This window comes from Carassius gibelio, chromosome A24 (assembly GCF_023724105.1).
Source record: "Carassius gibelio isolate Cgi1373 ecotype wild population from Czech Republic chromosome A24, carGib1.2-hapl.c, whole genome shotgun sequence".
In the NCBI taxonomy this organism is placed as follows: Eukaryota; Metazoa; Chordata; class Actinopteri; order Cypriniformes; family Cyprinidae; genus Carassius; species Carassius gibelio.
Window position 1 is genome coordinate 8,955,017 of NC_068394.1, and position 15,858 is coordinate 8,970,874.

The window sequence follows — 15,858 nt, forward strand, 5'->3', positions numbered from 1 at the left end:
ACTGTACTGTATTTAGGTATCAGTTTGTGGTTTTAATACATCATAAATTAATAATTGATATTAAAACATTATTATCATCATCATCATGTATACATTTTCCTATTTATAAGAGTGTTGAAATATTATATATAGAGATAATTTTTGTAAACGCATATATATATATATATATATATATTAATTTATATATATATATATATATATATATATATATATATATATATATATATATATATATATATATATATATATATATATATAATATATAATATATATATCAATTAAAAAAAATTAAATGTATGCATCTAGCAGATGCATTACATATATATATATATAAAGTAATCCAGACAACCCTAAGACCAGATGTGGTTCTGTGGTCTGACAAGAAAAGAAGATCTTGATCGAATTGTGGGAAGGAGGATGCCACCAAGCTTTTGAAAGGAGCAGTGCAAAATATCAAGATCTTTTGTAAGACTGTCGTGAGAAAAGGTGGCAGGTGGCAGGCTGTAGAGGATTCCCGGCCCAGTCGGTATGGAGAATATTCACATCAATTGGGCTAAATGGAAGGAGAGCAGTCAGTAGGATTGGGGAGGCAGCAAATAGAGCATCATGTTGGTTATAAAATAGGAGAGAGGAGCAAAGCTGGAAATCCACAAAGAGAAGATGGGGGTGATTTGGCCACCACAGCTGACCCACCAACAGGAGGGTGTTATGGCTCAAGGTTAAAACACCCAAAGAGTTTTGGAATCTGTCTGATGACATCTTCTCCTCCTGGCCAAGGACATGCTATTTATGCAAAGTGAATGCAAAAGAAAAAGCTTTTAGATGTAAGAAATATTAATAAGTATTATAATTATTATTATTATTATTGAAACATTCTCTGATATTGGCTATATGCAATTACTATCACCGCCCCCCAGCCACCCAGAAACATAACTGATTCAAGGCAATCTACTTGCCAAAACAAAGGCGTCTTCTTTTAATTGCTCTCAGACTAATATCCAACCTGAGGCATTTATAGAGGAGCATAAACGTCTGTAGAAGTGATGTTTTGTGTCATGTGCTGAAGCGACTGTCTTTGTGCCAATTTAAGAAGTGATGTTTTGTGTCATGCGCTGAAGTGAAAGTCTTTGCGCCTTTGTTCGCTGTCCATCCTAGTTCATGATCAGACAAGGGTCGAGGAAGAAGCTGTTATGCCTTCACGCGATGCGTCCAGGAAATAGACTTGTGGTGGGTAAGTCAGAAAAAAGATTTGTTACCTGTAGGCTTATTTACCAGTGAACTGGTGACAAACTAGTTTATTTTGGACATGGATTTTATGTGCGTAACTGTACTATGTTATACGGTTTAATTTATTCCAGTAGCTTATAGTTGTCTATTTATTGTTTATTAATTAATTCATTGTCGTTCTCTCATATTTGTAATGTTCTGTATCTTGTGCCGAAGTGTTACTGGTGCTGCACTGGAGCGCTCGCGGCAGCGCGGTGACGGACGCTTCCGCCGAGACTCGTCCACAATGTGACACTGATGGATCGGTAAAGTCCTTCTGATCAGCCACTCACTGGCTCAGTACAGCTTTCTGTCTGTTATTCTCAAGCTCTTCTCGAGCAGATATTCTAGCTTCACCCACATGTGCCACTGGGCTGAGGTTATCCTTAACAAGAGTGAATTTTACATTAATTTGAAAGTGGGCACATGGATGCTTTTATAATTTACATTTTTTAATTTTAAATTTAATTTGACATACTTTTGTAAGATTTAAACATTCTAAACATTCAGTTCTTTACTGTAAAAATTAATATTAACAATGTTGCTAATTTGATAAAATATAAAGTAATTAAAAAAGGAGATTTGTCCTCAAAGAGTTGATGCTGCTGCTAAAGTGTTATCAGTGTAAAAGGTTTCTCTTGATGGAAGATGAAAATATAATTTTTCTTCACTGTTATATTAGGAAAAATGTGTTAATAACACACTGTAAAAGTAGTCATTCATTTAAAGTTAATAGTTACATGTTAATGTTATTATGCTAAATATATTTAAACACACTGACCATGAACTAGCTTGTGTTTATTGTGATTATTTACCAAGATTCTGTAAGAAGGGATATTGTGTATTTTTCTTACTTTGCATCCAAGGCTTAGACAGTTTTTTTTACACTTAAAAAGTAGCTAAGAATAAAAGCGGAACTGAGGATTTTAACAGAAATTTCTGTAACAAACACAGCGATTCGAATTTTAGTGTTACTGTCAAGCTACTTTTGCTATTTTGATGATTAACATCAGTGCACTTGTTTGTTTGTTTGTTTAGACTTTAAGATGTACATTGGAAGAGACTCATTTGAGGAGTTCTGACCCAATTAAACTGGATTTCACTGAAGGACAAACTGTGGAAATTTACAGTGCATGCCCACAAAACCACTCAGATGGACTTAAATGTCTCTGTCACCAAAGGTTTATACCTGTTGGATAGATTTTTTAATGAAATAACTCTAATAGATCAATATGTCATTGATAAATTATAAGATTAGAATTTTATCTCTGATGAATAATTGATTATGATTTTTAATTTGATATGCTTCCTACAGGATAAATTCCTCTATGCATGCTTTACAGCCCACTGAGCGATTTAGAAATGAAACATACACTGTAAACTGTGGCAATCATAATGTAACAGTTGTTCAGTCACCAAAAAGTAAGTCAAACATAAAATGGAGGAAATATGTTTATATGGATACTAGTACCTATAACAGCATATTAGTTGTTGAGTTGTTTCATTTTATTTAAGATGTCTCTTTGTTGTCTCTGTAGGGAGGCCATCGGTTCCTGTGCTCAAAGCTATTCCAAAAGCAGGGTCTGCATATATAGTTCAGTTAGTGTGTACCTCTGAGGGGAACCCAAAGCCAACCATCAGGTGGTATGGTAACAGGTAACTTGACATTATGGCCTGCTACTATTGTAGATACTGCTTCTGAAGGGATGGTTCCTTGTTGGGAGAATTTATTACATAAAACAATGCTTTAACTACATGGCTGTGATTCAATTGTGTGTTTTCCTTTTAGGCAAAATCCAGAAGAGGGCATGAAAGACAAGTGGTATAAGACAGAGAGCATTGTGACGAGTTACAACTATGAACCTGAAAGTCCAGATATAAAGTGCTGTGCCAGTAATTTGCTGGGAGAAGAATGCACTAAGCTTCATCATTTCGGTATGTAATTTTTTGATGTGTTTGAAAGTCTTTTATGTTCAAAAAGGCTGCATTTATTTTTTAATTGAAATAACTGGTTTAATATAGTTTAAAATGGAATTTATTCCTGTGATGACCAAACTAAATTTTCAGCAGCCGTTATTGAAAATCCTTCTAAAATCATTCTGATATGCAGTTTTGCTGTTCAAGAAACATTTCTTATTATTATCAACATTGAAAACATTTATTTTGAAATCTAAATCTTCTGTAACATTATAAATGTTATTTCTGCCCCTTTTTTGTCAGTTTAATTCATCCCTTAAGAATAATGGTATTAATGTCTTAAAAAAAAAATTACCGACCCAAAACTTATGTGTGGCATTGTACATGTGTGAAAACGGTATTTGTTGAAAATGGGTCATGAAAAAAAAAAAACATTTACATTTTATCAGTGACACATTTTACTTAATATGATACTATAACTAAAAATTTTCAAATATTCAATTTCTTATCTAGAGTACAGATGAATAATGGTGTTTTTATGTATGATAAGTTCACAGCTATGCAATCCTTATTCCAATTTAAAATGTTAATATTATATATTATCTATCAACAAATGACCCCCAACTTAAAACCCATAAACTTTAGATGAAAATCATATAATAAGTACCCATATATTATAATATTATATTATCAAAATATCTTATTTTCGGCACTGTTTGACAGCATATATTATTTAAAGTAAATGAAGCAGGATTAGTTATGTAAGAATTTGGTTCAGCATGAAAACCTTCTGTGAATAGTGTTGGTGATCTTTCAGATCTCAATAATAATGTGGATGGGCAAAAGGCTCAGACGATTTTCCTGAAATCTGGTCAGTCTCTGCTACTCCGATGCACCATAAAATCTATGGACGTCCCTGAACTGAGATGGCAATTCAATAACACAACTGTAAGATGTGGATACCAACCATAAAGAAATATTAAATCGAAGTTTCACTGCTCTGACCATTTGATCAGTTTTATTTTTATTTTTTCTATTCAGGTCAAGGGAATCACATCGTTATATTTTGAAGACTGGACAGAATACTTCTTAATTGAATCAGTGAACGTGACACATTCTGGGGAGTATACCTGCATATCTAAAAACAACCAAGCGAGGAAGACCTCCGTCAAGGTCTTTGGTAAGTAAAACCATTGCCCTTTCTATTAACAAAAAAAATAAAATAATAATATATGATTTTTAAATAGAATACACAGCGATCAGTGAGCTTCTTCTAATGTGTGACAATCATTTATTGTGGAAAAAATAATTAAAGTGATATTTTTTTCTATGGGCGATCCTTCCTTGAAAGAAAATGACAAAATCGACATAAAGGAGCTAAATGAGAACAGCAACATACTAGTACAAAATAAGGCAAGCTTCTGCTTCCAGGCTCAAGTGTTCTCCTACCCAAAAGCCCAGTGTCACTGGATTACACCAAATCAAATCAAAATACAGTGCAGAGAGACTCATTTCTCTAACTGTAATAGGTATTAACCCCATGTTATCCATTTTAATGCAAATGATAGAGTGTGTTGTTGTGTTTGCTTATATTGTTAATTCTCTCATTAGTGCATTTGAGCTGTGTAACCCTGAACCAGGCCAATATCAAATTAAATTAAAGACTCAGCAATATAGTGTCATAAGGAATGTGTCTCTCTGCATTTCAGGTGAGTGCTCATAAACATTTTGACTGAAAAATAATGAGAAGTTAAATTTGAAAATATTGCACCAAGTTTATATGCCATGCATTTTGCAGAAATTCCTAAAATTGCAATAAAATTACAAAAGGATTCAAACGTCATATCTTGTGAGACTCAAAGCTCCATACCTGCGAATTTATCTTGGAAGATCTGCCCATCATACCCCAAGTAAGAAGCATAGAAAACCAATGGTATTAACATGAAATGCATGTTTTGTTTTTGTTGTTTTTTGTGCTATTTTATTAAACTATGCATCTGTATATTTTTGCAGATGTATTGATTCTGAAAACTGGAAAGAGATACCTGTTGCCAAGCCCAAGGTCATGGATTCAGATCAGTTCTGTCAGAAGAAAATTGAGTTTTCCAGACTTCACGCGAACAGCGAGGACCATCTTATCAAATGCTGCATCACTAACATAGCAGGGACTCGCTGTAGTGAACAATTACAACTGCCAAAATGTGAGTCTAAACTCTAAGTTGAATGCTAGATTCAGTAGAGTTAGCCTAAATGCAGACTAGCATATTATCTTACTAGATCTTAAATAAGGATTTCATAACTCTTTAAGCTACCTTTCAAAAGTCTTTAGTTTAATTCAGCAAGGACACATTAAATTAAGTACATTAAGTATTTTACATTGTTGCCAGCGATTTCTATTTAAAATGAAATTCTTTTGAACTTTCTATTCATCAAAGAATCCCAAAAATTATTTGATAGCAAAATAAATTTTATCAGCTAACATTGTTTGAACACCGAATCAACATATTAGTGTATCAGACCCGAACCAGACTAATTAAAGAGTGGTTGAAACACAAGCTGAATTGCTCAGAAAGGCAACAGGATGTTGTAAATCGTTTCTAGTGCCACAAGTCAGAAGCAAGATAACCAACCAACCAACTCTTTCACAGAACAGCTTTCTACATTAACACCACTAGAACAATTATTGACAATTTCAATTCTGAGAAGAGATTGTCAAATTTGTGGCAAGTAATCAAAGAGATGGACAGTCTGACCATCACATGTAAACCTATGAGAGTAATAAACAAGATCCTTGGATTGACTTCCCCCCACTTAGCAGAACCAGACTAAAATTCCCTAGGGGACCTTTTAACCTCTGGTCTCCACAGAACATCCTTGTTTCAGAGAATTGCACCGGAACTGTCTTTTCTAGATATAGATGGACCAAAATGAACTCAAAAGGACTTATAAATGAATATCAGTCCATCCCTTATCTCCATATGTATAGAGCTCGGGCGTAGACGTCATGGAATGGTGCATTGTGGGTAACGGCGGCCATTTTAGAGGCATCGCATAGCAGGTTTGTAATAAGATAATAGCCAGTCTCCAGAAAAAGTTATAGAACGTGACAAAAAAAGTTGCCTATACCTATACGGACAAACTTAATAATGAAGCCAAACAACGCTACTTAAAAAAAAAAAGTGGTTGTAGGCGGAATCGATCCCTATGAACACATGAAAGTTTACCAAGCCTCAGTTTCCCTGATAATTTATCCTACCGGGTCTGTGGAGTGAGCGCTGACACCTCCGATCAATTAAAAAATGTCACTTTCACTTTTTAAAAAGTCACTGGAGGCTCACCTGCAGATCATAAATGGATCTGCAAATTAAACGTGGAGAAAACAATCTTTTTCACTAAGGAAATGTTAACATTAACCAAGCATCAGTGGTGACACACACACACACACACACTTATCAGATTCTGCGAGCTATGAAGCTTGTCTATGCGGGTTTGTTACACTTCAGGAGTAATTACTCACCTATCATACTTGCAAAAATCCACTGTTTTCCTCCGGTAGTTCTGTAATCCGGTATAATATTGACGAACATTCACCTCAGACACAAGCCACCATTCACCAAAACAAGACGCTTAACTTCCTATTTTGAAGTTCGTTCCAGTTTTTTTTTTTTTTTTTTAAACAAGTTGTTCAAATTTGTTAAATACAGTCAGCACAAAAATATCAAAAAGCAAATTAAGTTCAGGATTGGGTCAAAAGAAAATGTTTAAACAAAAAATACAGACACTAAACTGACTGACTTACTGGCCAAAAACTAGAGAAAACATAATGTGTTTGTGTCTGAGTTTGTGTGTGTGTATGTGAGAGAGAGAGAGAGAGAGACCATACACAACATGTCTCACCATAACTATGTATTATAATATTATCGAAGGTGATGGTTTCCCTCCGTACAGTGGCGACCCAAGCCATCTGACGCCTCTTGGTGATTTCAGACACCTTGTGTTTTTTTTCCAAGTAGGAAAATGTTGAAAACTAATATGATTCACGAGGCGTTTGCCCTGTCGATCATGAAACCGATTACAGCAGTTCACAATACAGCAATACTGAACCATTTTCCAAAAAATAATCAAAATTAATGACAAAATGACCAACGTTACCTAATGCCTACTATACAGTACATCTACTTCTGTACCGCGATTCCCACAATGCATTGCGACGTGACGCAACGATCCCGACCTCTATTTATACTTAACCCACCAGTGTTTGGAATAACGCCGTTTAAAATAACGCCGTTAGGTAACGACGTTATTTTTGCAGTAACGGAGTAATCTAACTAATTACTTTTCCCGTTGTTATAACGCCGTTAACATTACTAGAAGTTAAATGCGGTGCGTTACTATGCATTGATTTAATAAACGATGTAATCCGAACGGCTCACACAGCGAGTGAGGAGGTGGGTTAATAATGAGATAAGCGATTATTATTGGCTATGGCAGAGTCATGTGTTTCATGGTAGCCAATCAGAGCCAGTGTTTTTACGCCAGCGGCGTCCATAGTGGCGTCAAACACACACGCACACACGCATGCGAGATTCGCAGCAGCAGCAGCAGAGTTAGAGATATAAGCACTAATTCAAATTCATTGTGATCAAAGGCAAGAACGTGAATGTAATGTGTACATGTAATGTGTGACACGCGCATCTACAAAGCTAGTGGCCAAAAACACTTTTCTTAGAAAGATAATACTTGGAAGTGCAGGATAAAACTCTTGCTGTCTGTTGACGTGCAATAAAAATCGAAAGTTATGTACGAACACCTGTCTGTTCTACTTATTTCAACTGACTTGTGAAAACTGCTAAAAAAAAAATTAAACATATAGATTTGACATATAGCAACTTTTTATTTTATTTATTTGTTTATTTATTTTAATACAGTAATGCAAATAGTTACTTTCCCTGGTAACGAGTTACTTTTATAATAGAGTAATTCAGTTACTAACTCAGTTACTTTTTGGAACAAGTAGTGAGTAACTATAACTAATTTTTTTTTAAAGTAACGTTCCCAACAGTGTAACCCACATTTGACTATCATGTTTATAATCACATATTGTGTATGTCTTTTAATAACTAGTGGATAGTTTAAGGATTCATATTCATGTTTAGTATGTACGTGTTCGAATCTGTTTGCTTGATATGTTTCTGACCATTAGTTATTTGTCAAATGTATCATATTCTTGTTATAGAAATCATGTCCAAAATTAGACCCTGCAAGAGCGGGAAGATTCGGAACATGTGCTTGATAAGATAGCATATGATTTATGATACCCCGAGCAAAGACAATATCTAATTGGTCAAGACAACATTTGAGGTGTGGCCAAAAGTCCAGTTTAAATACTCAAGACACCTTCAAATTCTGCTTTTAGCGTTTGCTTTTCAGCTGTGCTTCAATCATGAATTTTAGGGTTCTTTGAGCGCGGTTCCAGCGTGCTTCGGTCTGCATGCCTGCTGCTACTTTTCTGCTTACTAGTCTGCCGATCTTGTTACTGTGCTAATTGATAGTGTTTTCACTATAGTTTGGATATTAATATCCAGTGCAGATTTGATGTTAAACGGCTCATTCAGTGAATCGCAGGGCGTCTCAGTGATCAGCCATGAAACAGTGATTCTGTTCAAATTCCCTTTAAAATCTTAAATGATTCCCTTTGAGCTAAATTGACCTGTTTCCCCTGCATTAGAATGATTCTGAAGGATCATGTGTAGACTATAGTAAAGGCTGGTGAAAATTTGCCATCACAGGAATATATTACAGTTTAAAATATATTTAAATAGAAAATATTTATTTAAATTTGTAATAACATTTCACAATATTACTGTATTTTTTTTATCAAATGCATGCAGCTTTGGTGAGCATAAGAGACTTTCGAAAACAAAAATCTTACCAACCGCGAACTTTTGAACTGTAGTCAAGGACTAATAATGTGAACACTTCCCCATATATTTACATATTTCTATATGTAAATATGTGGGTAATATTTTTACACCACATACAGAGAAACAGAATTAAATATAGCATGTTACAAAAAAATGCCTTTATTTATAGCAATATTTGCCGCTTTGAAAAGGTATTTTTACTGAGCTCTTTTATTTTCCATGGATTGATATTTATAAAAACATATTTACATTTTTCTTTCTGATATATGAATCAGATATCACATATTGTCTGTCAATGTTAGTTCAGTATTCAGCTCAAATTTTTGTTTAAATATATATTCAACACTGAGGTTGAGTCACAATTGTAACTAAATGTTTTTTTTACCTGCTTTTTTCCCACAGCTTTCTTCAGTATTGATTATGCGATTTGTTTCCTGGTCATCTTTATACTCCTCATGGTCATCTTTGCCTTAATCATCTTTATAAGAGTTAAGGTAAACCTGAACCTGCTTCTGTCCTGATGACAAACAAACACCTAGAATCACAGATCTTACCCCTTCAAACACTGACTCTCACTCCTTTGTTACAGAAGCCTGGGTACCAGTGTCAGATCCAGATGATTCAGATGATCGGACCTAATGACAATGACTACATATACATTGATTTCAGGGAGACGAAGTATGACCTCAAATGGGAATTTCCACGAGAAAATCTTGAGCTTGGTAAAGATCACCAGGAACTTTCTTTAGACTTGCTATATATATCTTATTAAGTGTTATGACTTAGTTTTGTGTGTTTTCCGAAGGGAATGAGCTGGGATCTGGAGCGTTTGGGATGGTTGTGCAGGCTACAGCGTATGGGATCAGCAAGCCAGGAGAGTCTATTCAGGTAGCAGTTAAAATGTTAAAAGGTAAGGAATGACATAATTTAACAGCATTAAAATCTATATCTGTATATATCACTGACATTTGGGAATATGACAGTAAATGTGTGCTTTGCATTGTTTATTTATGAATTAAACAGACAAGCACCAAGCAGTGGAAAAGGAAGCTCTGATGTCTGAACTGAAAATGCTGACTCATATTGGACACCATGAAAACATTGTGAACTTGCTCGGAGCTTGTACAGGCTCAGGTAAGATTTGGAGAAGTCATGAGTTTCGGAATCATATCCTCTAATGAATACATCTACTGTACACAATATATATATATATATATATATATATATATATATATATATATATATATATATATATATATATATATATATATATGTATATATATATATGTATGTGTGTATATATATATATATATATATATATATATATATATATATATATATATATATATATATATATATAAAGAGAGAGAGAGAGAGAGTGAGCAGTGTTGTTTCCTGTAGTATTTTTTCCAAACTTTTTTTTCCCATAGTGATTATGAAAAAGTCTTTATTAACATGTTGTAAGCCATGAACCAAGCCATACTGCTATAAATTGAATCACAACATTACAAACATTAATTTGAGGCCAGTATTTGAATAATGGCTTAAGCGAGGGAAAGAACTACTGTACAATCCCATGAAGCATTATGAAAAACATAATCAAATTAAAAACAACAGTGGAATATAAAACTATAAGTTGTTGATTATATGTATAGAAACAATATATATGTTTATTGCAAACTAACCATATGTTAAAATATTACAGGATCATGGGTAATGTAGTCAATGTAGAAAATTAATGGGGATTTTACTTTTTATTATTATTGGTCGGTTGTTTGACCATTAAAAAAGCAGGATAATATACAGTCAGTTGGTCCTTAAAGCCAAATTTGATAGATTTTTTTGTTTGTTTGTTTGTTGTTGTTTTAAATCCGCAGGTCCTATTTACCTGATATTCCAGTACTGCTGTAACGGAGATCTCTTGAACTATCTGAAGAGCAACAGGGAACGTTTTCACAAATATCTGACGGACGCTTTCAACAGGGACAGATTCAGGGGCCTCTACCACAACTTCCAGCAGAAGAGAAACTCCAGGTTTGCGTAAATGTCCACCAAGCAGAGAATTACAGCAGTGGCCTTTTCAACAAAGAAAAAAACCCCAGTGTGAACGAGAGGGAAATGAATATATTGTCCTAAAGTGGAACCGTAAATGTAAAGGTGCACATAAATGAATAAACTGTCGTTTCTGTAAATGACTGTGTGCTTCTCTCCCCTTGTTGTGCCTCCACAGCGATAGCAACCAATTCGTGCACATGACACTTGCAACCAAAGGTCAGGAGAACGAAGCGCTCCTCAGTCCTGTGTCTACTGATGAGGGTAGGTGGAGAACGGGAGAATCTGAATTTTTTCATCAACTGTATGAATTAAACCGACTTTTAAGAGGGTCAAAAAGACATTTTTTTTCATTTATTAATTAAAATTTCATTTGTTATTATTTTTATTTTATTAACAATTTTTAACCATCTGTTTTATTATTCATATTCACTTGGTTTCACACATTAAACCATACATGCATCTGATCATAAAACATCCATTTATAGTATGCGATTGCAAATGTGATTGCTCATTTGGTTTTTTAACATACAACTAATAATAATTTTAAAATACATATTAGAAAATAAACCACTGTTCATGTTAATTCTCTAAAGAAATGCTTGAATGTGAAGACAAACATCAAGAAGAGGAACTTCACAGTCTCACCTATGATGATCTTCTGAGTTTCTCTTTTCAAGTCGCAAAAGGCATGGAGTTCCTGTCCTCTAAAAATGTGAGCTTAAATTTCTGATCATGATACTTCAAAACTAACAGCTTTATTAACTTATTTTTAAATGTTGAATGCTACATGAGCATGTCACAGCCTATAGCTTCTGTACACTTAGTACATTAAAACTATTTTTAGACATATTTGGATCCATGAGTGCTTCATTTCTTTTATTATATTGTTATAAAGTCAATGTAAAAAAAGGCTATAATAAACTATTTTCTGCCTACAGTGTATCCATAGGGACTTGGCAGCCAGAAATGTTTTGGTGACACATGGCAGACAGGTGAAGATCGGTGACTTTGGCCTTGCAAGAGACATTGAACATGATTCCAACTATGTTGTGAAAGGAAATGTAGGTATTGTGTGTGCATATGTGATATCCTTGATGTGACTGGTTTTTCTTTATCTGACTTGTATTTATAATTGAATACATGGCATTCTTGCAGGTATGTTTGCCTGTGAAGTGGATGGCTCCTGAGAGTATTTTCAAAGGGGTTTACACAATGCAGAGTGACGTCTGGGCCTATGGCATTCTGCTATGGGAAATATTTTCTCTAGGTCTCTCTCTCTGCTGTATACAGCTATTAATTTGTATTTAGCCAAGAAAATTCTTATAAATCACTATTTTGTACTTATTATTAGGAGTCACCCCATATCCTGGAATAACTGTGAACGATGCATTCTACAGAATGATTGAAAGTGGATATCACATGGAGCAACCCTATTATGCTGAAGAATCTGTGTAAGTACCTCTATATAAATATAATTAGTATTTTATATAGTTAAATACTGGAGAATGATATTTAAAATGTGTTTGTGTATGTTTAGTTACAAGGTAATGTGTCGCTGCTGGATGCTGGATCCTGTCGACCGGCCTTGTTTCTCCAAGCTTGTAGCTTTCATGGAAAAAGAGCTGTCTGCTTTGGAAGAAAGGGTGACTTTTATGTGAAAGTTATTTTTAAAATGGGCTAAAATTGTTGGTGGATGCACACTTACTGTGATATCTGTCTACAGCTGTATTACAATGTTGGGGGATACTGCCACGTTGACATAACATACCAGAATGCACCCATGACCCCTGATGCTACACTGATGGAGAAAAAACTGAATGTCTGCCAGACTGACACTGAGAATTGAGATGAAAGCAAAGCAGTGGACAATCCTGGAGCAGTGAGAACAGAACCTCTCGTGTGAACATGGGAGTTTAAGCCTTGCATTAGGCTTTTAACAAATTGTATGTATCTTCCCAATTTTAAAATGTATTCCAGAAAGTGTACCTTACTGCTGTAACAGCTGAATAACCTGTTTCTGTACTCCATACTGAAGGTTTACCAGAGATGCTGTGCTTGAGAAGTACAACAGATTATAAATTATTTTATTTTTATTATATTTTGCAGGTGAAGTTGCTCTATTTTTATAACAAAAACATAATTTTCATTATATTTATTCAAATATCTTAGACAGTTAGGGTTTAATCATTATTCTTGAAATATTATTTATCATGTAATAAGAATAGTCTACAGTATGCGTAGGAATTTATTTGTGCAGATTTTCTATAAATAATTTAGTCCATAACTTACATTTCAGTGTGTCTTTCTATCAGTCAGCAACTCAAAATCACCTTTACTGTTCAGGTTAAGCATTCTTAACTTTTTCAATCCACTGAGACAGAGGGGGAATGATATTTGAAAATGAGTTAACAAACTGTACAATTTGTTTTTAAATATTGGAAAACATTTGTATGTAAGGTTTAAGATAATAATAATAAAAAAAAACATAAATTGTGCACTTTGTCTCTTATGATTCTGTGTAGTGTAACTTCATAGAGTTTTATAAATGGATGTTTGAACTGAAGGTGTTTATATCATAGACCTACAGAGGGTGGCGCCACGGTGCATGATCCAGTGACAGCAGGGTGTAGTTCAGAAGAGAGGGGGGGAGGGGGTCAGAATATTTAGCATAGGACCAGGAAAACCTCTTACTCTTAGGTCGTTTTTGTCCTTATTTGTCCTAAACTTTGTTGTACATCACATTTCATCTGTTATCAGACTTATGACATGATCTCAATATTTACTTTGTCATGATATAGCATACATATTTACAGAACATTACATTTCAAAGCGAAATCTAAACATATTAACCAACACCATTAACTGTACGGCAAACAATAAGAATAAATAGCCATTGTTTAGTATATACTCTGTTTAATCCATATTTAAGATATTTATGATGTTTGTGTGCACGTGTGAAGCTGTTTTACTTAATTTCTCATCTGTTTCCGTCACTTTCAGTCCTTTCAATCGATGACTTTTTTCCTCACTAAAACACATGAACAGAGATGGCCTATGAAGAAAACCATTTCCAAGAAAACCGAGGTCATTGGATTTGGTTCATAAGAGGTCCCAGAAAACATTTTATTCATCTCATGTTAGCACAGGCCCTACAAAATCTAACACTGGCATAGGCCTACTTTTATATTTCAACTATTCGCCTCATCAGCAAGAGTCGATGCATAGGCATCATACTGGTGGACTCTTGCATTAAATATATAAACCACAATAATCATGCCGTTATTGTGTAAGGAGGGTATTCAGTTTCGTAGCTACCTGCCTCACATTGAGAAATCTATTTAGGCTGCAACAGTTACAGTAATTGACCCAATGGACATTGAACTCGTCCAATATTGGCTTTTGGCATTTCCAGTTTATAAAGGACACGCGCAGGGACCATGGAGATAAACGCTGTAAATGCTCTAACATACGAGGATTTTGTGAAACTATTTGGTAACGTGGTTGAGAAATGCCCCCTCATTCCGGCTGCAATATGGTCCTATCGGCCATTCAAAGATCTAGCGGACATCGAGGCTCACATGAGGGAATTCATTCACGGTCTACCAGACTCAGGTAAAATGTTCTGCTTTATGTATTTACCAAAATAACGTTTCCTGACGTTTTAAACACAATATTTTATTTACCGGTTAAGTACATTAAATGTGTTCAGGTAAAGAGGGCGTGTTGCGGTGTCACCCTGATTTGGCGGGTCGGGACCTCCAGAGCGGGACGCTAACACGCGAGTCTCAAGAGGAGCAGAGTCGAGCCGGAATGACCACACTGGACTCCGCAGAGAGTCTGCACATGTCTAGTCTAAACACAGAGTACAAGGAGCGCTTTGGCTTCCCTTTTGTCATCTGTGCCCGTCTCAACAGCAAAGCAGACATCGTGCGCCAGATGTCTGAACGCCTGAACAACGACAGTGCGACGGAGCGAGAGCGCGCGATCGAAGAGGTTACTAAAATCTGTAGTCTCAGGTTACGCAATATTGTCCTATCAGACATTCAAACCAAACTGTAAGTCAAGCTACCATTGCAAAAACTGTTCACTGCATGTGTCTACTTAATTGTATTTCTTTAAGTAACAGACATAAAAAATAAGCAGGCTTTATAGGCAATGTGAATTAATCCATATGAAGTAGCATTGTTCTAAAAACGTTAACCCCGTCAATTATGAAAATATTATTTGTCAATGGCTTCTGAATGTTTTATGACGTCCAGGTTTTAAATGTAAAAAAAATAAAAAAAATAAAAAACATTTATGTGAATGTTATAATTAAGACAGGGGCGTTGCTACAGAGGAAATGAGGTGCATATAGGGCCCATATGATGAGATGGGCCCACAGAACAATGTCCTCTGACAGATTAACTTTGAATGATGTCCTTGACAAAGCTATTTTGAAGGAATTCCTGAATATGCCACATGTTTTTGGCGCCTCTAATGCAGCAAGTTTATTGTGATGCTCTGTAAATCTATAATAAAATGGAGTGATAAAAAATGACAGTAGGCCTACTTATGCTTTTGTATGTACCATACCCTCAAAGTGATTCTGTAAAAATTCTCAAACAGCTAATGTTGCTTATGTTACCTCTTAGCAAGCTTTCAAGCATCTATTTAGCAACTTAGTAACCTGTAGTTTTGGATATATGCAGGCTAC

The 15,858-nt window shown here is 35.0% G+C and overlaps 2 protein-coding genes across 2 annotated transcripts; both read left to right on the forward strand.

Annotated features, from left to right (window-relative positions):
- The first annotated feature begins 411 nt into the window (after positions 1-411).
- LOC127946389 (receptor-type tyrosine-protein kinase FLT3-like) lies at positions 412-13,657 on the forward strand. The gene is made up of 25 exons (XM_052542932.1): positions 412-824; positions 1,156-1,231; positions 1,444-1,532; positions 2,305-2,447; positions 2,582-2,688; positions 2,805-2,922; positions 3,056-3,201; positions 4,001-4,131; positions 4,225-4,363; positions 4,535-4,712; positions 4,795-4,892; positions 4,982-5,093; positions 5,197-5,384; positions 9,510-9,601; positions 9,697-9,829; positions 9,913-10,017; positions 10,131-10,241; positions 10,985-11,141; positions 11,338-11,423; positions 11,756-11,874; positions 12,101-12,223; positions 12,318-12,429; positions 12,514-12,613; positions 12,700-12,805; positions 12,886-13,657. The coding sequence occupies exons 1-25, from the start codon at positions 801-803 to the stop codon at positions 13,006-13,008; spliced, it is 2,916 nt and encodes a 971-aa protein (XP_052398892.1). The 5' UTR covers positions 412-800; the 3' UTR covers positions 13,009-13,657.
- An 816-nt stretch (positions 13,658-14,473) lies between these two features.
- Positions 14,474-15,702, forward strand: LOC127946393 (2-oxo-4-hydroxy-4-carboxy-5-ureidoimidazoline decarboxylase). Its single transcript, XM_052542943.1, has 2 exons — positions 14,474-14,774; positions 14,872-15,702. The coding sequence occupies exons 1-2, from the start codon at positions 14,600-14,602 to the stop codon at positions 15,219-15,221; spliced, it is 525 nt and encodes a 174-aa protein (XP_052398903.1). The 5' UTR covers positions 14,474-14,599; the 3' UTR covers positions 15,222-15,702.
- The last annotated feature ends 156 nt before the right edge of the window (positions 15,703-15,858 follow it).